Below are 25,921 nucleotides of genomic sequence, written 5' to 3' on the forward strand. Positions count from 1 at the left end.
AACGTTTAGGCGGGATATAGTAGGGGCTGCAGAAGAAATGCTAGCACTCAACACATCAACAACTTCACACCTAAGAATATAAACAGCTGCACTGTCTTGTTCAGGTCCACATTCGGGTGGTGGTGATTGTTCAGGTGAATTGTCACTAAATTTATTTTTGTAGTGAATGTAGCAATTCCTGCACAATGGATTTGATGTTAATACCATTACTTGAGGACCAAAATATTTCTGCAATATCTCTGACAGATTCCCAACAACTGTGAAGTAGTTTTCGCTTTTCTTAAACATCACCTTCTAGTGTCTTTTTCATACTCCACACACCTCACTCTTTCACCTCTTTCACTACTGTATTTCCTCGCTGACACTGTGTCTAACAAAAAGTTCAAGCCAAACACAAAACTCACTGTAAAATGGTTTATATGCAAGTTCTCACTCGTTTGTTATAAACAGAAGAGTGCTGGAAACAGTGTTGCCAACATGAATACTTTACACTAGAAATTCAGTGGTGCAAAATATGTAGAATGTTGAAAAATTTTTTAACGCTTTACACAGAAAAATAGCACCCACAGTGTTTGTACTGACTACTAACATATTAACCAAACAATATTTTGTGTAATTTTCAAAAGTTTTTGGATGGGGGTCTTCGAGTAAATAATTTGTAAAAACTCAAAAATGCAGTTTTTTTTTACATTTTTACTAATAAATATTTACATAACACAAACAGCTGGAGCAGAGAAGATACTGTTTATAATTACATCAGTAGTGCCTGGTAATATGACAGAAGCGATAACATTCTGTAACTTTCCACACTAGAAGAAAAAAGTGGAAAAATTAACTTAAAGGTCATCTTTTCGTCTTAAATTTGTAAGTTAAAGGAAGTCTGTAAGTGTGCAGGTGCCAACTAAATTTCAACACACTATGAGGGAGTTTTAATGCAAAACATGTCAGGTCTCCAGTGCTTTTGGTTTATTGGTTGTATTTTTTGTTCTCTACTATTTTAAGAGTTATTAACAAAATATATATCTTTCAAAGGGCCATATCATTTACAAAAATTAAGATAAAACGTAAATACCTTATTTCTTAACACTTATGATAGAGGTCTAATACATATTTTTTCCAGAGAAACTCTTGACCAACAGCTGACATGACCTATGATTTGAGATGAAATCACCCTACTGGCAAATCAAGGCTGACCATGCTAACAGGGAAAATACAGCCTTCATAACTCCTGATGGTCTGTTTGAGTTCAATGTTATGCAGTTAGTAACATGTTCCATGGATCACTTTGCACAATAGATTGTAATGATGTGGAATGAGCCATTATACATTCACATCGCAAATTAATTTGTACATACTGTTACATTCTAAATATCCCTTTTTTAACTTTTTTTAATGCTAGAAATTCTCCTACGGAGTAAGAGGGGTTGTTAAGGAGAAACTTTCTCAGTTTGCCATCAAATTTTACTGTGCTGCGTGTCACGACATTTTATATCACTGGGTAAATGATCAAAAATTTTTGTTGTGGTATTGTGCATCCCTTCTTGTGCTAAAGACATGCATCCCTTTTTGTGCTAAAGACAATCTTAACATGGAACAATGAATGTCATTTTTTCTTCTGATACCTCATTGGTTGGATTGTGTAATACTCCAGCCATTTTGGAACATATGATGGATGTTATGTGGATGACTTCATTTTTTCAGAGACATTTGAAGGACATCTAAGATACCTTCAACCATTCTGAAGTGTGTTCACACTGAAGGCTTCTGCCTGAAACTGCCCAATAAATAAAAATCTTGGGGAATCTACTGAATGGGTATGGAGTCTGTACCAATACAGAGAAAATAAAAGCAGTCATACATTTCCATCTCCTCAGCACATTTGTGAAGAGAGAAATTTGCTCAGAACATACTCATACTACTGGCAGTTTATGAAAGACTTCTGAACAATAGCACAGCCCTGGCAAGAACTACTGTAGGGAGATGCAAAATTTTCCTGGAATAAAGCACAGGAAAGACATCTTGTCTTTAGGAAGTGCAACATTTTCTCCAGTCCTAAGCATTGTGTAACAATATTGCTGAAACAGAACATTCCACAGATGATAACAGTTACGGTACCGGTGCAGTTTGAGTGCAGATTCAGAAAGGTGGTGAAAGGTGATAGTTTATGCTTCCAGAGCACTGTCCAAAGCTGAGACGAACAACTCAACAACAGAGAGAGTACCTTGCAATTGTTTGGGCCATCAACAACTACCATCAATATTTATTTGGCAAACCATTCACCATTGCAATGGAGCACCATTCTCTATTCTTGATGACTAACCTGAAGGATCAGTCAAGTTGAATAGTCAGAAGGAACTGAGTCTTCATGAGTATGTCACTGTTGTACACAAAATCAGTGTGGATGAACTGCATCACAGTTGCACTAAATGACATTCCGGCTAGACATAAGGATGATTCAGCACTGATAACTATAAATTGCTATATTATAAACAACTGCAGTTGATACACTCCTGTAATTTGTCTAGTTTTCATAAACATGTAGTAATGAAATTAGCCAAGTAACAATAAGAAGAATATTTTGTTTGCCTTCATTTTTCTATATACTCATGACGTAACTTTGCACTTCGGGCTGGGACGGTTGAAGTAAAGAATTCTATGAATCCCTCCACACTAAATATTCCCCACATGAAGTGCAACACTAAAATGCACATATACTAGTTTTTTTTTTTAATTCTGTGTATTTTATCATAACTATGTTTTCCAGTTAGCATTTACTTATATACTTAACAAAGGCTGTACCAACACTGTGCTACCTCAAATTCCTCATATTCTGACAGTTTAACTGCTATAGCTCTACCTGGTTCATCTACATAAATATTTCCCAGAGCTTACAATTGATCCTGAACACAATTTTGTTCTAAGGATTAGGACAGAGCTTCTTTGTTGAATAATATCAATTAAATTCGGAGCCTTCTGTAAAAATCTAGGTCTTTATTTGTGGGAGTTTTGCTTTTACTAAGGCATCCCGAAGGACAATGTGTACATTAAAATCTCCTCAGTCACTGAATGGGTGGGTGACATGCGAGATGAGATTAGTGAGTCTTTAACCCAAGCATAAGGGGCTACACTGTGCTAAAAGTCCCAAACTTAACACTTAAAGATGCCCTTTGAGCCCATTACATTACCCTGCACAAAAAAAAGGAGGCAACTTTATCACTAATATTAAATTTTACCTTTCCAACAATATTGGGATGATGAAACAGATCAGGTTTGGGAGGAGAATTATAGAACATCTTTCTCATTCCCTCATGGAGACATCATTTGTCGCCTATACTTGTAGCATCCAACAGATTTGTCACACAAGACCAGTGTATGAAATCTGATGGCTTAGGACTAGTTATTTTACTCCTTTGGTATTTCATCAAGCATTTCTTCTTTAATGATGATGATAGGGTCTTGCACTTTTATACCCAGATGTTAAATGTTCAATTTCTTGAAGTAAGTATAAGTATGTGGCTGCTGATATCCACTCTTATGATTTTTGCAGATATTGTGGGGGGAGACTACTGTTTTCCCAGCATATTTAAGTGTGTTGTATGCTAGCTTAAGTTAGTTGCCTGGGTAGATCACTCTTCCTTCTTTCCCTCTCCCATCATTTCTCCATTTAGGAGGGTGCAATCCTTAGCAATTTCCTGGGTAGTTTCCAACTTGGCACATGTAATTGGTAGTAGGACTCCAAGGTGGTACGTGGAGTTGGCAGTACATACTCCCAAACTGAATTACTAGTATTTATGCCTAACAAGACTGTCTGACTCTGGGCTGTTTAGTTTTGAGGTGCAGCCTGGGAGGATTCAAGGACATAAAAAATTGGAGGGGGTTGAAGAGGGGGGAGGAGAGACTCTTACAGGACTGACACTGCAAATAGCACACTGAATTAGAGGAATGACACAACGTGGGTTAGCCTAACCATTACACATTCAGGAAATGTTGCGAAGCTGTTAGTCAACATATAGGGTCCCAGAAATGTTGCGACAAACTTCATAAGATCGTAAGAATGTCTTGAACACTTTTGAGAATACGAACCCGTGTATGGAAACATCATCCACTGATGCTATGGAGCATCAAAGTTATAGGTGCTGGCACTATTACTCGGCCACCACTTCAGCAGCAAATATCACTTTGCACGCTGATAGACCATAGTGGAACATCCTGTGGTGGTGTTTCTAATTCAATGATCATGACTGATTTCCATGATCGCCAATGGAGAAGATGGATCCAGCTGCTGCAAAGACAGACCTTAGAAGTCTCGTATGAATGCAGTGCTTTGTTGTCTTAGTGGGTGATGGTTTCAAACACCGGTTCCCACTGCAGTTTATTTTTCTACTGGAACCCTCTGAAATCTCCTATGTTCTTGGCATATAGGAGGAAAAAAAAATGGAAACCAGTGTTCAAAACTGCCATCCAACAAGGCGACAAAGCATTGCATTCGTAGGAGATAAGGCCCGTCTATGCAGCAACTCGCTCCATCTTCTACACTGACAATTGTGGCACTCAGTCATGATCATTGAATTACAAACAACGTTATTTGACCTTTCACCTATGGTCATACAAAGTCACATTTGCTGCTGCAGGGGTGGCCTAGCAGCAGGTGCTGGTGCCTACAACTTAAGACATTCTGTAGCACCGTTGGGTGACTTTTCCTGGACACTGGTTCCTACCCTTGATTTCTTCCTCAAGACACCCTCTACAACCCCTAAAAGTTCGTCACAATATTTCTGGGACATCCAGTATATGTGGCTGTATTCCGTAGCTCATCAGTGATTCACTTCATGGTATTTTTTTAAGTCCATCACATCATCCATTCACTTATGTTCCTCCACATGTATGTGCATGATATCTCTGCATGAGACATTCCATACCATAACTGATGGTGTTAAGAAATTCAGTCACTATCTAATAGCAATTTCGTCTTCTGAGTCTGTTCCGCTTGACCTATTAAAATGTTTTTGCTTGAACTGTACCACTATAAAGCAACCCACTGGCACACAGCATGTCTTGAAGCAAAAGTTTGTACCATCCTCACAATCTATAGGATGTCTTAGAAGTTTGCATTGTTGGTTGAGTGGTTAGTTGGTTGATTTAGGAGGAAGGGGACCAAACAGTGAGGTCATCGGTTCCATGATACAGGATGGCAGGAATCAAGGGAGGAGCAAACAAATGGCACAGGCAAGTCAAGGGGAAGGGATAACGTGCAAACAAACAGAAAAAAGGAATGTCAGGGTGGCAGGAAGAGGAAAGATCAGGATGAGGGTGGGTGAAAATGGAGAGCAAGGGTGCCCCACAAATACTATGCATGCTGGGGAACCAGCACCGACACCTACGCCACACCTTTATCACTATACAACAGGGAGAACACCACACTGGAAGAAGCCATAAGAAAAGGGGAAACAAAACAGCACAACAGATCAGACAAAAAGTAGGAAGAAGGTGGGGAGAAACTGGCCAGGGTGGAGGCAAGGTCAAGGCCTCCATAACTAACACCTACGCTAACTTAGGGACTCAAATGCCAGAGGAAAATTCAAGGACATATACCTAAGAGTACAAGCCATTTCCGCAAAGAAAACAGAGGACAGACAAAACCATGTGAAGGACGGTCATCTGCTAACACCAGAGACAAGGAAGGTGGGAGGGCATTTTTAGTGTGAAGGGCCTGAAGGGTCAGAAGATGGGGGCAGTCTAACAAAATATGGATCAACATGAGTGGAGTCCTGCAACTATAAAGGGCTGGGGGTTGGGTTGGAGGGGGGGGGGGGGGGCACTTTATTGTTGAGTAAAAAACCATGGGTCAACCTAGTATGGCTAACTTGAAGACAGCTGAGGATGGTAGATTCCTGCCAGTAGAGGCATTGGGAAGGACACCACATGGTGGGAGTCTCCCTGATGGCATGAAGTTTATTAGATGGGGGCAGCCTCCAAAAGTCAGCCAATGATTGAGCAAAAAGGGATTTTATGTAAAGTGGCAAATTTGACCCCCCCCCCCCCAGAGGGATCACGGAGAACAGGGGATAAGTGGTCGCACCCCCCCCCCCCCCCCCCCCCCACAGGCATATCATCAGCAGGTTCATTACCCAAGATACTTACGTGACCACAAAACCAAAAGAAATCAATCTAACATGTAGCATCACCAAGATCAACAAGAAGGTCTTGGATGGCAGAGAGCAATGGGTAGTGGGATAAACACTGAGTGATAGCCTGAAGGCTACTCACTCAGTCCATACATAACAAAACATAGGTGAGGAAGAACCGTTTAACAAAACAGAGGGCTCGATATGTGGCCATCAATCCTGAAGTAAACACCACACATGGGGCAGGCAAGAGATGGTGTTCCTTATCAACAGAAGGTGTTAAGGCATACTCCACCCCACATGATTAGCAGATTTAGAGCCATGCCATCCTGAAACTCCCGCAACAGTGTTCAGAACAAACAACAGAACACCACTGGAATGATAGAAGCATTTGGTCCCCTACAGACATCCATCCCAATTCACAGTCAAGGAACTAACCAAGGGGTGGTGGTTGGGAGAGAACATGGGGAAGAGGACAAGGAGGGGAAATGGAAGTCATGGCTGACAGAAGAGTTCTGGATTAGGAAGGACCATACAGTGACAGAAATGCACCTCCACTGACTTACAGTGAGAGAATAGAAAACCGTGCGAGAGCACCCGTGAAAGCACACCAAATGGCACCCTGGGGCTGTCATGCTGCAGAGGCCATCGAGTGGGAGGTAGCCTAAATACAGGAATCATTCACACACAGATCAGGGGTGACCAACTGTCCAGAGATGCCCCAAGTACTTAAAGAAAGGATACTTAATACAGAGCCCTGTGGAACATCATTCTCCTGAGTCCACAGAGAGCTGAGAACAGTGCCAACCCAGACTCTGAACGACCAGTGGGACATGAACTGGCAAATAAAACTCGGAAAGGGGTCCGAAGACCCCACTTATGGAGTGTAAGGACAACATGATGGCACCAAGCTGTGACATAGGCCTCAGCCGTCTTCATGTTAGCCATACTAGGTTAACCCATGGTTTTTTACTCCACGATGAAGTGCCCCCCCCCCCACCCACCCAACCAACTAAACCCAACCCCTTACACAGACCAAAGAAAACTGCAACAAGATGATAGCAGTGAGAAAAGGCCTGCCGAACTGTGGTTGCCAATCAAATCGGATGATCGACTGGAGACTGTCCCTCCCAAAAGCAACACTGGAAAGGATGTAAGAGATCTCATATTCAAGAACACAATGGAGCCAACAAGCCACCATCCGTTCCAGTAACTTGCAGGGGACATTTCTCAGGCTGAAGGCCCGGTAATTATGAAGGGATGATGGATCCTTGCCAGACTTAACACATACCACAATACTGTCTCTCCACTGATAGGAAACAGGCCTTTGAGTCAAATATGGTTAAACACCTGGAGGAGATATTGGCGGGTGGAGCACTGAGGTTTGGTTATGGAGTGAATCAGGGCCAGGAGCTGAATCATGGGGAGAAGAGAGGGCCAGAAGAAGCACCCATTCAGTAAAAGGTTCATTGAAGGATTCCACCTGACAAGGTTAAAACTTACACAGGAAGCTTCAGCCTGCTGTTTCCAGAGGAGGAAGGTAGCTGGAAACAGGCTGACACCAATGCTGTCGCAGAATGGGTCACAAGGTGTTCCGCAAGAACTGACGGATCTGTACAAAGGCCACCTGGAAGGACAAGGCCCAGAAAGGAAGACTGCCACTGACAACCTTGGAGGGTACGAAGTGTAGCCCACACCCATGATGAAGGGTAAGAAGAACAGAGAAGAAAGTGTTCCCCACACATCTGCTTGCTCCAACTTCACCTTTGGCGTGAAGATGTTTAAAGGCAACAGGACTGGCAGAGGACAAGTGCCACTTAAGATGTTGCAAGGTGCAACGATGATCACGGTTAACGGTGTTATTGGCTATGCTCCACCACGGAACTTGCTGGCAGTGAATGGGGCCCTTTAAGTGGGGAACAGCAATGCTGGCAGCATGGATTATCGTATCAGATAGGTCACAGACGACTTCATCAATACAACCTGACAGAAAAGGTGGAAACACAACCTGGAAGGTCTATAGAGGCCAATCAGAATGAAGGAAATCCAGCAGGGAAACCTGGTCATCAGGAGGTGGGAAGGGAAAGAGAATCAATGGGAAGTGGTCACTACTACAGAAGTCATCATGTGGTGACCTACGTAAGGAAGATGGCAGTGAAAGATCAATGGCAGAGAAAGTGCAATATGCAGCACTAAAATGAGTAGGAGAACCACCATAAAAAAGGCACAGGTCATGGACCACAAGAAATTGGTCTGTGAGGAGCCCCTGACTAGACAAAGCAGAACTGCCCCACAAAGAGTGATGGGCATTAAAATCCCCAAGACGGAGAAAGGGACGGGGATTTGCTGATGGAGGGCAGTCAGGGCAGCAGATGTAGGTAGCCTGTCAGGAGGAAGATAGATATTATGAACCGTGATGGCGGAGTCCAAGTAGACCTCAGCAGCAACCACTTCCGATGTGGTACAAAGTAGGATCCATGTAATAAAAACATCCATACAGCCTTTGTCACCAGATACCCTCAAAGGGCCGTCCTGTTTCTGACAAAGCACAAGTAAAAGGCAATAAGGGTTTGCAACTCTGGGTGGTGATGGTAGTATCATTGCAGCTCCATTGAATAATCATGGAGTGAGTATCCAAATGGGAGGCAAATGGGCTAAAGCCAATCATGTCTCCAGGTCATCATGTCACCAACAGCGACGGCGTAACATCTCAGGTAACGAAGAGAAAGTTGGCAGGGCCACTAGAGCAGTCTTGTCCTGGGACTTAGGTTTTTTCCTCCTTCTTCTTCTTCCTCCACAGTTGAGGAGGGCAGGGCACAGACAGAGAACAGACTTCTGCAAGAATGAGAACTGAAAGAGAGCAGGTGACCCTGGGGCGAACAGACGGTATGTCCCATGGCTGAGCCGTGATAGCAGACCTCTGGCATGAGAGAGACTTGGGCGAGGGGTCCCAGGAGGTAATCCCATCACTGTGGGAGGGGCGAGGGCGGGGGCACTTCTTCAGCTGGGGACGTGGAGTGGCACCCTGAGGGAGGACGTGAAAACCATAGGTGAGGGGGAGGGGACTGGGATAAGGAAATGAGAGGAGGGGTAAAGGACATAACACAGGGACAAGTAGAAGTCGTCAACAAAGGGTGAAGGTGGTCATACTTTTGATGAGCCTCAATGTAAGAAAGATGATCTAGGGACCTATACTCTTGTAGCTTCTTTTCTTTCTTGTAAGCCAGGCTATCTGGTGAACATGGAGAGCGATGGTCAAGCCATTTTACACATGGGTGGCAGAACACAGGAGCTCCTCTCACAGAGTGAGTGTCCAGTCACCACATAGAGGGTCTGTCATACATCAGGAAGACTTGCCTCAAACACAAGCACTGAAAGCACTTCACAGGTGGCAGGAAGTATGGCTTCACATCACATCAATGATACATAACCTTGACCTTCTCTGGGAGGGTACCACCCTCACAAGTCAGAATAAAGGCACCAGTATAGGTGCAGCAGTATCGGTGCAGATGTCCTTACAACCTTCCTCCACATGTCTAACAAAATGAATGCCCAGTGGTTCCAGATTAGCCTGGAGTTACTCGTTCAGCTTGAAGGATGAGGAACTGACAAAAAAAAAAAAAGGCTCCTTGGACCATATTCAGAGTCTGGTGAGCTGTAGTAGACACCGGGACATCACCAAGACGATCACAAGCATAAAGAGCTGCAGATTGGGCAGCAGAAGAAGCTTTAACAGGGAATCCGACAGTATCTTACTGAGAGATTCCACTTCATCGAACTTGTCTTTTTCACAAAAAAAAAAACAGCAGCTTTATGGCTGTGAATCCATCCCTGTCCATCCTAGTACTCCAGGTATCAAGTAAAGTGTTTCACTCCAAGCCCGCGAGCCTGGCCCACCTCCTAGAGTGTAGCCAGGAAAGGCAGTGGGATCATAAGAAGCAGCATTCAATGGTCCCTTACCACTCTAAGAGATTGCCATATGAGAACGGTCAGAGTTTTTGGAGCTTGATAAATTTCATAATTTCATGCGCAAAGCATCCAGTGCCCTGATACCACTCATTCGGATCAGGAGCTCTCCCAGTCAGCATCATCCAGCCACAGCAAGGGCCGTCTGGCAAGGCAGCCATTGCTGGGAGTTCCGATGCTCCAGAATGACACACATGGGGAAGCAACAGCTCACGTGTCAGAAGTGTGATCCCTGTGTTGTCAGGGGACTCGTACAAAACAGACCCAACACACAGACTGGCTACACGTGCTGGTGACCTAGTGGGGCAGAGGGGGGGCCTACAGCGGGGAAGGAAAAGAAGAAGGGAGGATGGAGAGGTAGGTTGGTTGGTTTGTGGGATTGAAGGGACCAGACTACTAGAGGGTGGAGAGGAAGCCACACCATATATTCTAGGGAACGAGTTCTTCCACATATGGCTCTCACCACAAACAGAAAATTTAGAAGTAGAGATCAAACCCTAAAGGGGATCCAAAAATGCCAAAAAGGATGACAGAGAAAAGGCAAGGGAAACAAAACTGCAAGGAATACAGGAAATCAGGTGGATATAATATAATAATATAATAATAATATAATAATATAATAATATAATATAATAATATAATATAATATAATATAATAATAATATAATAAGTAAAAACACCGAAAGAGGGTGAGGAGGGGACAGTGCGAAATGAGCAAGAATGAGAAGAGATGGGCACGGAGAAGAAAATGCACCTTGAGTAGGAAGAATGGGTTGCAATAGCTCCTGGTACCGTGAGTGCCACATAGAAACTCACAAAAGAACCATGAGCTCCCTGAGACGTTGTGTTATCATCGTCGACTTCCATCTGAAGACTGATTTGATGCAGCCCGCCATATTACTCTATACAGTGCAAGCCTCTTCATCTCCAAAAAACTTCAGCAACGCACATCCATTTTAACCTGCTTACTGTATTGATCACTTTGCCTCCCTCCACAATTTTATCCCAAACACTCCACTTCAATACAAAATTGATGAGTCCTTTATATCTCAGACTGTATCCAACTCACCCATTCTTTTAGTCAAGTTATGCCACAAATGTCTTTTCTTCTCAGTTTTATTCCGTACATCCTCATTATTTGTGTGGTCTATCCATCTAATCTCCAGCATTCTTCTAAACCATCACATTTCTAAAGGTTCTATTCCCTTACTGTCTGAACTAATTGTGGTGTCTTACTTCCATACAAGGCCATACTCTGAACAAATTCAGAAAAGGCTTCTTAACACTTAAAATTTATTATTCAGTGTTAACAAATTTCTCTTGAATGCAGCTCACAGTGATATGAATTAATAAAATCTTCTCCAGCTTCCAGTTTTGTCAGTTGGTTTAAATCCATCCTAACGCAGCTGGAAGCCCAAGAAGATTTTATAAAATTTCACTTCTTCGGAAACACTTTTCCTGCCACTGGCAGTCTACATTTTATATTATCAGTACTTTGGTCATTATCAGTTATTTTACTGCCCAAATAGCAAAACTTATCTACTTGTTGTGTGTCATTTCCTAATCAAATTCCCTTAGCACCACCTGATTTAATTCAACTATATTCCATTATCCTTGTTTTGTTTTTGTTGCTGTTCATCTTATATCCTTCTTTGAAGACACTATACATTCTGTTCAACTGTGACAACATTACTATGACATACGCAAATGTCAAAGTTTTTTATTTTTTCCCCCTGAACTTTAATTTCTCCTCCAAATTTTCCTTTGGTGTCTTTACTGATTGCCTGATGTACAGATTGAATAACATGGGGGACAATCAACAACCCCGTCTCACTTCGTCTCAACCACAGCTTCCCTTCCCTGCCCTTCAGCTCTTCTAACTGCTGTGTGAATTCTGTTCAAGTTGTGTACAGCCTTTCACTCCCTGTATTTTACCCCTGCTACATTCATATTTTCAAAGAGTGTGTTTCAGTCAATGTTGTCAAAAGCTTGCTCCAAGTCTATAAAACCTGAGGGGTAACAAGTAATTTTCTGAAGTAAGAACACAACGATTCTACTATGTTTCAATCATTAAACCGAATTATTTTTAATACATCATTACTGTGACTGATGTTTCCCAAGACTATAATGCTGACAGCAAAAGTTACTAATAATTGCATTATTTTTCATATACTAGCATTAATGTGTGAAGCAATGGGGTTAGTTTGTGTAACAAATATATGATCATCATCTTCCTCACATAGCATACATCCTACACACATACTCTACTCTTGGATATAGAGGAGTGTTTAATAAGAGCCATCAGCTTTGAACAGTGACATAGGAAACATGTGTCAAATGCCATAAACAATACGGTGACTGTAACATGATTTTATCGGTTATTTTTTGAAACAGGCAGAGCCACAGATTAGTCTGTCATCACACCCAGGTTTCCATGTAATACATTTATTGGCTTCGCCAACTCTCAACCAAACTCTTACTTTACAACCTAACCTATAGCCTGGGCTAAGCTACAGATAATTAGTCACCATAACCAATCTTCTTATTTTCTTGCACTCAAAAAACTGTGGATACATGGAATAAAAGGAAGTGGCAGCAGCCATTAACATAACGTCACTGGCCAAAGCCAATGACTTGTGGCAGACATTCTCTTGACCCTTGTACTTTGTACCATCCATATATGACAGTAAAATTGAGACAAATATATACATCACATATGCTAAAATATTTCATAAAATGCATTCTCCAAGTTTTACAAAACTCCTGCAATAGACCAGAAACTGCTCCATTATTCACTTCACTACATTAAATAAACTAATTAACAGCACAACACAACAGGAATTATGTAATGATTACTACACTGCTGTAGGGCCTACACTGTATTATTATTATTTCTTTCTTTTCGCAGATGTTATGTCTGGTCAAAAATAGAAAGTGACGCGGACCTTGATCAAGCGCGACTTCCTTTTAACTGTACGGTATATGTTATATTGCATTTAGGAACTTTTGGGTAATTGAGCATGTATCAATAATTACGGATTTCTGTAGTTGTATGCATAAGTTTGGATGTAGCAGTATTGCATTGATGTACTGGTGGATATTGTGTGGTATGACTCCTGTAGTTGATAGTATAATTGGTATAATGTCAACTTTATCCTGATGCCCCATGTCCTTGACTTCCTCAGCCAGTTGGATATATTTTTCAATTTTTTCTCCTGTTTTCTTTTGTATATTTGTTGTATTGGGTATGGATATTTCGATTAGTTGTGTTAATTTCTTCTTTTTATTGGTGAGTATGATGTCAGGTTTGTTATGTGATGGTGTTTTATCTGTTATAATGGTTCTGTTCCAGTATAATTTGTATTCATCATTCTCTAGTACATTTTGTGGTGCATACTTATATGTGGGAACGTGTTGTTTTATAAGTTGTAAGGCAAGCTGTTGATGTATTATTTTTGCTACATTGTGATGTCTTCTGGGGTATTTTGTATTTGCTAGTATTGTACATCCGCTTGTGATGCGATCTACTGTTTCTATTTGTTGTTTGCAAAGTCTGCATTTATCTGTTGTGGTATTGGGATCTTTAAATATATGCTTGCTGTAATATCTGGTGTTTATTGTTTGATCCTGTATTGCAATCATAAATCCTTCCGTCTCACTGTATATATTGCCTTTTCTTAGCCATGTGTTGGATGCGTCTTGATCGATGTGTGGCTGTGTTAGATGATACGGGTGCTTGCCATGTAGTGTTTTTTTTTCCAATTTACTTTCTTCATATCTGTTGATGTTATGTGATCTAGCGGGTTGTAGAAGTGGTTATGACATTGCAGTGGTGTAGCCGATGTATTTATATGAGTGATTGCTTTGTGTGTATTTTGCTAGTTTCTGCTCGTTCTAGAAAGAATTTTCTTAAATTGTCTACCTGTCCATAATGTAGGTCGACAGACACACAAACGAACACAAACATACACACAAAATTCAAGCTTTCGCAACAAACTGTTGCCTCATCAGGAAAGAGGGAAGGAGAGGGAAAGACGAAAGGATGTGGGTTTTAAGGGAGAGGGTAAGGAGTCATTCCAGTCCCGGGAGCGGAAAGACTTACCTTATGGGGAAAAAAGGACGGGTATACACTCGCACACACACACATATCCATCCACACATATACAGACACAAGCAGACATATTTAAAGACAAAGAGTTTGGGCAGAGATCTCAGTCGGGACGGAAGTACAGAGGCATGTCTGCTTGTGTCTGTATATGTGTGGATGGATATGTGTGTGTGTGCGAGTGTATACCCGTCCTTTTTTCCCCATAAGGTAAGTCTTTCCGCTCCCGGGACTGGAATGACTCCTTACCCTCTCCCTTAAAACCCACATCCTTTCGTCTTTCCCTCTCCTTCCCTCTTTCCTGATGAGGCAACAGTTTGTTGCGAAAGCTTGAATTTTGTGTGTATGTTTGTGTTCGTTTGTGTGTCTGTCGACCTGCCAGCCCTTTCATTTGGTAAGTCACATCATCTTTGTTTTTAGGTATATTTTTCCTTCATGGAATGTTTCCTTCTATTATGTCCATAATGTAGGTTTTTTATGTCGATAAATCCCCTTCCTCCTTCCTTTCTGCTTAATGTTAATCAATCTGTTGCTGAATGTATGTGATGTATTCTATATTTGTGGCATTGTGATCGTGTAAGTGTATTGAGTGCTTCTAGGTCTGTGTTACTCCATTTCACTACTCCAAATGAGTAGGTCAATATTGGTATAGCATAAGTATTTATAGCTTTTGTATTGTTTCTTGCTGTCAATTCTGTTTTCAGTGCACACATTTCAATGCAGTTGATTTTAAATGGTGGTACAGGGTGTGGGTAAAGCAAATGTCAGTAGGAAGAGAAGTGGTGCAGAGGAAGCATGTTTTGTAAAGTGTCAACCACCAGTGTGGATAGCTTTCTTTTCTGTGAAGGAGTTTAGGTAGCAGTTATAAATAAGCAGTACTAATGAGGAATTACAAGTGTTGTTGGTGTTTTTGGAGCATAAATCCCGTGTGTGTGTGTGTGTGGGGGGGGGGGGTGTACGATGTCAAGCACATGGAGACATGATCTCAGTGTAAGACAATAGCACACATACATATCCACCAGATAAACTTTTTTTTATATGCAAGTGCTCAAAACTACAATATACCCTTTTGACCTAAGAATCTGAAGACTCCTCAGATAGTGTAGATAGCTGAGACAAATTCCCTTCCCCATTACACATAGCACTCCATCATCAAGCAAACCACCAATCACTGATATAAGCAAAGAGATTACATTTACAGAGGCCTAGTGGTGTTGACCAGCCTCCACCTTGGGAGCCCTGGGAAGGCCAAGCTCCGACATTGCTGGGTAAGTTCAATGAAGTACTTATAATTTAGTGCTACACAGGAGGCATGTATAATCTAGGAATGCAGTGGGTGTAGTGATTACCACTGCTTCAGAATATTTATACAATTTTTACTGGATAGTATCAAATGGATACATGCAAAACAAGCATGAGTAATACCATGTTTGCTTGTTTTGCAACATAGGGCCGTATTTGCTTAAGGGAAACTTTACTATGATCCATCCATGCACTATACTTTTGTGCAGTATACAGCAGATGTTGACCAGGTGCACGTGTGTCAAGACGAGGCCACCAATAGGAGTGCGGCATGAAGTAGCCAATGATAAGCTGTTTATCAGATGATATCTTGATGTACAGTATGAATTTGGCACAGAGTGTGGATGACTCTTCAGGTGTAAACTAACATATCCACGTGGAGATGTTGAAACAATGTTTTATATCTTTTTACATTATCTAAATAAATCAAGAATATGCTCCGTTACCTCAGAAACCCACTGATAAGTAAGAGAATGTGCACCATTTTAGATTAACAAGAAATGTTAAGTAAACACGGCATAATCCATATCACATCAGGCAGGGCAGGTACTTTCATCGTCTCAGATGTTATTGAATTTAGCATGTGTTAAAATTCAGGAGTAAAAAACACTTTTTTGTTTTCTTCAAAAAATTCCTGCCCCCAAGATACAGGCCTTCAAAGGTGACACTGCAAACACCATTTTGAAGATACTAATTTCGGAATTTTTTTTAAAATGCTGTATCTCTGCAACAGTTCTAGATATTTTGTTAGAGTTGTTTTTACCTGAAAGATACTTGCTTTATGATTACAATGGTATCCTTCATTTGGACATATCTATCAAAGTTCTTTTACTGTTACCTTTTGAGTTTTTTTATTATTTACAGTTTTTTTCCAAAAGTGCCAATCCAGAGAAGTTAGATTTTTTTCTGTTGATTAGTACCAATTAGTACTATATTATCTGTAAAGAGGATCTTCCATTTTTAAGTTGGAAAGGTTGTATTTTTAAAAAATCATTTTTTTTAACTTTCAAGGGTAACGTACGTCTTCACTGAAGTTGTTTATTACTAATTTCTTTGTTACAATGTTTATTTCAACTCCGCCATTGCCGGTCCCAAGCCCGGATGAGAAAGGAGGAGGGTTAGAGGATGGGCCAACCCCCCATCCTCTGTAAAAAAAGATTCTGGTTAAAGAAAAAGACAAAAGGAAAAACTGGACGGATCAAAATGGTGACGAAACTGGATACGTAAATGGATTTTCTGGATTTAGAATTGGAACATGGAATGTAAGGTCAATCATGACGGGGGGAATGAAACAACTTGGAGGAGAACTGAGTAAATATCAATGCATAGTGGCAGCAATTCAAGAAACAAGACTTCCTCAGGGTGTTATGAAGATTGGAGATACTCACACGCTCTTTAACAGCAATGAGCTAAGCCCAGCCTGGACTTCTGGAGTTGGTTTTGCTGTACACAATAAAATGATATCGGCTGTCAACAAATGGTCTCCTGTAAACGACCGAATCTGTTGGATGATTTTACACGCTAAACCATATAAGATCTGCCTAGTCAACTGTCATGCCCCATCAGAGGATGCCGATGAAGAAACAAAGAATAACTTCTATCTAGAACTAGAGAATGTAGTAGACAAACTCCCAAGACACTCAATTCAGTTGATAATGGGAGACTTCAATGCCCAAGTGGGAAGAGAAGTGCAGTATCGTCCAACGATAGGGCCTGATAGTATCCATGAAACAAGCAACGAGAATGGTATCAAATTAATTAACCTTGCCGATACAAGGAGAATGATCGTTAGAAGCACATACTTCCCCCGCAAAGCAGTGCATAAAGTAACCTGGATATCCCCAGATGGAAGTACGATGAACCAGATCGATCACGTTCTTGTTGACCGAAGACATTATTGTAGTGTCGAGCATGTAAGATCCTTTCGCGGGGCAGATATGAATTCAGACCATTTCTTAGTGGTAGTCAAACTACGTCTGAAACTTTCAACCATGTGGAGAAGAAATTCTGAAATGATGGTCCGCTTCGACAAGAATAAGTTGAAAGATGTAGAAGTGAGACAGCGCTATCAAGAAAAAATTGCAGAACATCTCACAATAACAGAGAACCCTACCAGTGTGGAGAACGCATGGATGCTGCTGAGGAATGCAGTGTTAGAAAGTGCAAATGAAGAACTAGTTTGCGATGCAAAACGAAGAAGTAAACCTTGGTTCGATGAACAATGTCGAGAATCTGTTGAGATTAGATCAGCGAAGAGGATAAAATGGCTACAGCAACTCTCGGAAGAAGCAAGGGTAGCTTACTACGAAGCGAGGCGTAACACGGACCAACTCATGAGAAAGAAGAAACGGGACCACCACAAAAGTCTGTTGATTGCAGTCGAAGAAGCAAAGTCGTCACGCTCGTTTTTCCAGGCCTCAAGATTCGCCAGAGGCGCATACAGACAACGTACATTGGTCCTAACGAATGAGACGGGTGAAGTTGTACCGCCAGAAGAGCAAGCAACCCTATTTAAAAAACATTTTGAAAACCTATTGAATCCCGACAACCCACCAGTAGGGACAACACAGACGGATGCCCGTTTTGACAGAGTTGAAGTCCCTGAACCATCTGAGGAAGAAATCAGTGTTGCCCTAAAAGCACTCAAGAACAACAAGGCTCCAGGAGGTAGTGGTATCACAGCTGAGATGCTTCGCTTGGGAGGGGAAACACTGGTGGGTGCTTTGAAACGATTAATTTCTACCATCTGGGAAGCAGAAGTTATTCCTGAGGAATGGAAGGGAGCAATCATATGTCCCATATTCAAGAAGGGAGATGCTACTCATGTATCCAACTACCGAGGGATTTCGTTACTTGAAATTGGCTACAAAGTTTTTACAACACTGCTACTAAACCGCATGAAACCACTGGCTGAAGGAATTGTAGGGACCTATCAATGTGGGTTCGTTGCTGGACGATCGACAATTGATCACATATTTACTCTGAGGCAGTTGATAGAAAAATTCTACGAATTCAATAAGGATCTACACCTCATCTTCATCGATTTTCGACAAGCTTATGACAGCATTGACCGCGCCACGTTATGGGAAACGTTAGAGGAACTTGGCATCCCATCAAAATACATCCGCTTAATTGCTGCTTGCTACTCTCAGTCTACGGCCCAAGTGCGGTTTGGTAATCAACTATCACCATCATTCAGTATACAAAATGGATTGAGACAAGGAGATCCATTGGCGCCAATATTATTCAATTTGGCCCTGGAAAAAGTAAGCCGTGACACTTGTCGAACCAGAGAGATGGAGATGGTGGGAGCAGACACAATCTTGGCATTTGCTGATGATGTTGTGATCCTTGGCGACACTCTAGAGCAAGTACGCAGGGATACTTCCCGATTCCTCCACAATGCAGAGAAAATTGGGCTGGTGGTGAACGAGGAAAAAACTAAATATCTTGTTGTATCACGCCGCCGAGATCTCCCTCCTTCCATTGATGTCGACAGGCATACCTTCGAACGAGTTGAAGAGTTCAAGTACCTGGGCTCCATACTAACAAATAGAAGTGAAGTAACGAAAGAAGTACAGCAACGTATAACAAATGCTAATCGCATGTTCTTTAGCCTGAACAATCTTTTCAGATCTCGGCTGATATCGCAGAAGAACAAGATCCACCTATACACGACGCTGGTGAGACCAGTACTTTTATACGGCTGTGAAACTTGGGCAACATCAGCAACAGCAGAAGAAGCAATATGTGCATTTGAAAGGAAGGTACTTCGGAAGATATATGGACCCATCTACAATGCCATGGAAGGTAAATGGGAACGAAGAAAAAAAGAAGATTTATACCAGCGGTATGGAAAGCCACACATTGGACGAATATTGGCACAGAAGAGACTCCAATGGTTTGGCCACATCCTACGGGCAGACGGATCCCTTCCAAACAGAGTCCTCCACTCTCAACCCACAGGAAAACGCCCTAGAGGACGCCCAAGAACTCGATGGAAGGATAGGATAACAACGATCCTGAAAGAAGTGGAACCAGCAGCCGTGGAGGAGGACGCCAACGACCGGATGAGATGGACTGCCATCTGCAACAGCTCCCTCCTCTCGTGTAATTGACAGACACTGCGTGTGTGTGTTTTTTTTTTTTTTTTTTTTTTTTTTTTGTTTCTGTAATGTATCCCTCTTGCCTTTAAACCTTTGATTGAATGCCCTGTTTATTTTTTCGTTTCTTCTTTAAGCTGTAATGTACATATGTAACTTTTACTACTGTATAGAGTACTTTTGTAAGTCTTTTTGTCTTTACTTTTCCTTTTGTTCTTCTTGCTGTAGGCCTTAAAGGCCCGATAAGGCAATAAATGATGATGATGATGATGATGACAATGTTTATTTCTATTGTCTTTGTTGCCAATATTTCTTACACATTGTTGTAGTTTCTTTGTCGTGATTGTTCATTGCAGGTTTCTGTATTGTAGTTAAGTGCTAATTTGTTTACTGAAGCGGGTTCTACGAAATCTGGGACCATCCGGTGAGTTCTGTGTTTTCACGAGGAATTTGCCAGTTGACACAGTTGCAGTGCGCTTTGTGAACAGGACTGTTTGAAATGTCCTGTGACTGGGGCCACAGGAGAGTAAAGTGTGCTGAATATTTGCATATCCCTAAAAGAGTGATATATAAGACAAACAAAAAACAAGACTTTGTTCAGGTTGGGAATAAGTGTTCTCATTTGAAGACTGTTTCAAAGTGAAGCTGTTTCTAGTGATGACCTTTTGTGTTCTAAATGTTTTGACAGAACAACAACAATGATAGTATCTGAACAAGGTTCAGCTTCCCATGGTGCAGATGAAGCAGATTTTGCATCAACAGAGGAAGAAGTAAATACTCTGAATCCGTCAGCTACAGAGGTAGGTGTCAGTCTTGTCAAGAAACCGTGGTCAGTGAAGTCGAGTCATAAGCTCTATGCATCAAGAAAGTGAAGAGAAATTACTAAAGCTATGGATGAGTACACTGCAGCAAAACTGACCACACCCTTCAAAGCAGAAATTCCATCTTCAGAAGAAAATGAACCAAAGCACTCTTGCACCTCCTGCCAGGCATTTTTCACAAATATCAATTCAGCTGTTGAATACTGTGCATCGTACAGTGCAAAGGTGCAAGTTTTAAATATTATTACAGAGACATTTCAAAGAAAACAATTTTGCACCACATACCATCAGTACCAAAGAACATGGTAGACAAACCACAAAATGCGAGGTCTGTAGACGTATTCTTTGGAAGACCATATCCCTATTATGGCAATCGTGTAGGAACAGCTCAAGTTCAAATAGTGCAATCATTTTATCTGGAAGATAAATGGGACTGTTCACGCCAGAGTGCCAACAAAAAAGACACTGTAACTGTAAGAGTTGATCAAAAAGTTGTGAAAGTGAAGAGGTACACGACTCGCAGTATTAAAGAAACTTTTGCAATTTATAAAAGCAACTATACAGCTTCACATACTGGAAGATCAAAATTTTATGCACTACGACATAAGTGGGTTGTTCCACACCCACCTTGAGATATGTCTTTATGTGTGTACTGCACAAATTTTGAACTTTGTGTGGTAACTTTGAAGAACTTACTGGAGCACATGACATGACACCTTGGTTGAGAGTGTGAAGTCATTAGTAGCCTGTGACGTAAAGCAAGAGACTTGTTTGTTTCAAGTATGTGGTGATTGCTCTGGAAAAGGGACTGTCTTTACTGACACTTGACCTGGAAGACGTAGCAGATAACTCGGCAGAAATTACATATGCGACATGGGAGGAAAATAACCCAATTAAGAAAACTGTTGCGTTTGACAGTTTCATGATTAACTTGGTAAATGGTCAGTGAAAGCAGTAACACACCAGCATCCGAAGAAGTTGCAACAACAACACATTGCAGAAGTGAAAGGGGCTGAACTATGTTTAGTGCTCCACTGTTATTTTGCTGAGAACTTGCCTGTAATTGGTATCACTGGAGTAATGACCAGGTTTCAATTTTTACAGGAGTGACATTTTCAAAACAAGACCACAAGTGATGCAGTTATAAGCGATGGCATAGGACATGACTCAGCACATGCTTTGCTAGCAATGTGCAAAATTCTTCAACTGCAAACGGGGGCAAAGAAGATCATCATTATTTCTAATGGTGCTCTTAGTAATTTTAAAAATCGTTACCAGCTGTCTGAATTAAGTCGCTTGTGCCAACTGACGGTCTACACTGCTACTGGTCACAGGAAGCAGCCTTGTGATTGTGTAGTCCCTCACAGGACTGAATGTCGATGTCACAACAAGTGCAATTTTGCATGTGATTACATGGTTGGAGACTGTGGCTGTTATTTGAAGACAAATGTTGACGACATTGAGACAGCAACCAGCCACAAATTTATTTTCAGTTTTCTGCTTTTCTGTGCACAGTGTATAAAATTAATACAATATCTAATACGGCAATCCTTCACATGGGCAAATTAAGTATATCATCATAAATACATATACCATTTAAAAATGGAGCAGTTTCACATAAAGGAGATATTTTTGTCCTCAGTAGCTAAGAAATAAATTTGTGAATGAGAATATCATGAAACTTTCTGGCACATTAAAACTGTGTGCTGGACCGAGACTCGAACTAGAGACCTTTGCCTTTCACGGGCAAGTGCTCTACCAACTGAGCTACCCAAGCACAACTCACGCTCCATCCTCACAACTGTAATTCCACCAGTACCTCGTCTCCCACCTTTCAAACTTCACAGAAGCTCTCCTGTGAACCTCGTAAACTAGCACTCCTGAAAGAAAGGATATTGTGGAGACATGTTTCCAGAATGAAATTTTCACTCTGCAGTGAAGTGTATGCTAATATCAAACTTCCTGGCAGATTAAAACTGCATGCCGGACCGAGGCATAACTCAAAACCTATGCCTTTCACGGACAAATGCTCTACCAACTGAGAATATCACATAGCGAACATGCACGGAGCACCAGTTATTGAGGACTTGATCTCAAAGCCAAAGCTGAAATGGAACTTCACTCAACAACTTAAGCATAAATAACCAAATAATGAGCTGTTCTACACAAGGCATTGCACTCAAAGATACAGGGTGTTTCAAAAATGACCGGTATATTTGAAACGGTAATAAAAACTAAACGAGCAGCGATAGAAATACACCGTTTGTTGCAATATGCTTGGGAAAACAATACATTTTCAGGCAGACAAACTTTCGAAATTACAGTAGTTACAATTGTCAACAACAGATGGCGCTGCGGTCTGGGAAACTCTATAGTACGATATTTTCCACATATCCATCATGCGTAGCAATAATATGGCGTAGTCTCTGAATGAAATTACCTGAAACCTTTGACAACGTGTCTGGCGGAATGGCTTCACATGCAGATGAGATGTACTGCTTCAGCTGTTCAATTGTTTCTGGATTCTGGCGGTACACCTGGTCTTTCAAGTGTCCCCACAGAAAGAAGTCACAGGGGTTCATGTCTGGCAAATAGGGAGGCCAATCCATGCCGCCTCCTGTATGTTTCGGATAGCTCAAAGCAATCACACGATCATCGAAATATTCATTCAGGAAATTAAAGACGTCGGCCGTGCGATGTGGCAGGGCACCATCTTGCATAAACCACGAGGTGTTCGCAGTGTCGTCTAAGGCAGTTTGTACCGCCACAAATTCACGAAGAATGTCCAGATAGCGTGATGCAGTAATCGTTTCGGATCTGAAAAATGGACCAATGATTCCTTTGGAAGAAATGGCAGCCCAGACCAGTACTTTTTGAGGATGCAGGGACGATGGGACTGCAACATGGGGGCTTTTCGGTTCCCCATATGCGCCAGTTCTGTTTATTGACGAAGCCGTCCAGGTAAAAATAAGCTTCGTCAGTAAACCAAATGCTGCCCACATGCATATCGCCATCATCAATCCTGTGCACTATATCGTTAGCGAATGTCTCTCGTGCAGCAATGGCAGCGGCGCTGAGGGGTTGCCGCGTTTGAATTTTGTATGGATAGAGGTGTAAACTCTGGCGCATGAGACGATACGTGGACGTTGGTGTCATTTGGACCGCAGCTGCAACACGGCGAACGGAAACCCGAGGCCACTGTTGGATCACCTGCTGCACTAGCTGCGCATTGCCCTCTGTGGTTGCCGTACGCAGTCGCCCTACCTTTCCAGCACGTTCATCCATCACGTTCCCAGTCCGTTGAAATTTTTCAAACAGATCCTTTATTGTATCGCTTTTCGGTCCTTTGGTTACATTAAACCTCCGTTGAAAACTTCGTCTTGTTGCAACAACACTGTGTTCTAGGCGGTGGAATTCCAACACCAGAAAAATCCTCTGTTCTAAGGAATAAACCATGTTGTCCACAGCACACGCTTACAGCAGAAAGACGACGTACAGAATGGTGCACCCACAGACTGCGTTGTCTTCTATATCTTTCACATCACTTGCAGCGCCATCTGTTGTTGAAAATTGTAACTACTGTCATTTCGAAAGTTTGTCCGCCTGAAAATGTACTGTTGTCCCAAGCATATTGCAACAAACGGTGTATTTCTATTGCTGCTCGTTTAGTTTTTATTGTAGTTTCAAATATACCGGTAGTTTTTGAAACACACTGTATCAACACTTCAATTGTAAATATCCTATATGGCATTAGTGAAAAATATATCTAGAGACATGACAGAAACAATGCATCCACATGGGCCAGCAATCGAGCCCAGGAATACAAGTAACTCAAAATACAGTTGCAGAGACAAAGTAAGAACCACCACACATCATCACTTGAAAAAACATTAAGTTCTATTTATTAATTTCATACAAGAATCATTCCACAAAGATACACATGCTGTCACATTAATACAATATAAATAAGTACTTCAAAATATAAGTATACACAGAGTGCTTAGGTATGCTCTACACGGACAGGTCAAGTGGGTGGCCGTGGCTTTGATGAAGAAACAACCCCGGCATTTGCCTGAAGTTATCTAGGAAAACTACGGAAAATTCCAAATCTGGGTGGCCTCTGAACAGTGCGAACACAATTCTCCCGAAGATAAGGTCAATGACAAAACAAATGCACAGCCTCATTCGGTTGGTCCCTATTATACAGTACTCCTTGAGTTACACACAATTTGCTTGTGGTAAGTTAGATTATAAAAACTTAGCTTTGGTCTTCGTCGCTTCATACACTAACACTAAAAGCATCCGCTGAAAAAGTGGTTCCATGCGTAGATACGAAAAAAAAAGATGGGAAGACATAATGGTACTTGGTTTACTACTCACTGTCGAACATAAGTGCCAATTACTACACGAGAAAAACACATTGCAGCCAAGTTCGACCTAATTATATCAGTTCTTGTACAGTAAGGCAATACCTACAATTCGAATGTTCAGTAAAGCTATCTGATCTACAAGACTAAACTTATTTTGTGAATTAGATACAAGGGAACTTACATCGAAAACCAAGGAACAACAGTTCTTCTTTCATTTTGAAGAGCCATCATGTTTCACAAAGACCCACGTTTTCCACATTCAACACTGCCGCTATTCAAATACCACGGATCACTGGCTAGTGGCTAAACAGGAAACAAGTAAACAACGCTGTCACTTTCGTCACAGATATGCTACATTCTCATGCCGACTGCCATGGAGGTATACCTCCATTCCGACTGCAAATACCACAGTTCAACGTAAAGACTGTGGCAAATACTTTCCAGCGGCAGTCACTAGAGAAAGGTCTTGTTCAACTCTTTCGCCGTTTTTTTTTTAATTTAGGAAATCATATATCAAACAACGAGACATCTCGCACCTTTCCTATCATGTTTTATTTGAATTAACAACAATCTTACGATTTCTGTTTGTAAAATATGGCTCAGTAGTTTTAGTTAGATTTAGCTTTTCCATTCTTTCAAGTTTTTTGAATAAAATACTACATGAGACAGTATCAGAGGCCTTGGGTAGATCTGCAAGAGTACTAAAAGTTTTAGGCCTATTTTCAAGACCATATGGTACTGAAATACAACTTCTTGATTTGTGATGTTAGGAAGAATTTCGCTAATGGCCGGTAAAATTGTTGTTTATTAAAACACAACCGGTTTCGTGGCCTAAAGCCACGTCATGTATTATTATTGGATTTCAGACATTTTGCATATGAGAAAAGGACAGCCATCGAGCTGTAGTTTGTAATGATACTAAGCATGACAACGCGAGAGTAAAGAAACGAAATCTGTTTATAACGTGCGCCTATACCAAGACGCGCGGCCAGCGTTTAAAAGGTACTTTTAAACACTATGACTCGCTGGGCGCAGATATTTAAAATCATTGCCACAGCGGTTGATAGCAAGAAGCTGCGAAACAGAAGAAAGAACAATTTATCAATTGTTAGGAAAATTCTAGAGTCTT

General features: G+C 41.4%; 1 protein-coding gene across 1 annotated transcript in view; it reads right to left on the reverse strand.

The window, feature by feature from the left end:
- LOC126185936 (uncharacterized) overlaps positions 1-25,158 on the reverse strand; it is a 112,411-nt gene extending 87,253 nt beyond the window's left edge. Inside the window, exon 1 of the mRNA XM_049928169.1 lies at positions 24,974-25,158. Coding sequence (XP_049784126.1) covers positions 24,974-25,023 — 50 coding nt within the window. The 5' untranslated portion in view covers positions 25,024-25,158. The remainder of the gene's footprint in view (positions 1-24,973) is intronic.
- Positions 25,159-25,921: the final 763 nt, after the last annotated feature.

The sequence above is a fragment of the Schistocerca cancellata genome, chromosome 1 (genome assembly GCF_023864275.1).
Source record: "Schistocerca cancellata isolate TAMUIC-IGC-003103 chromosome 1, iqSchCanc2.1, whole genome shotgun sequence".
Lineage (NCBI taxonomy): Eukaryota > Metazoa > Arthropoda > Insecta > Orthoptera > Acrididae > Schistocerca > Schistocerca cancellata.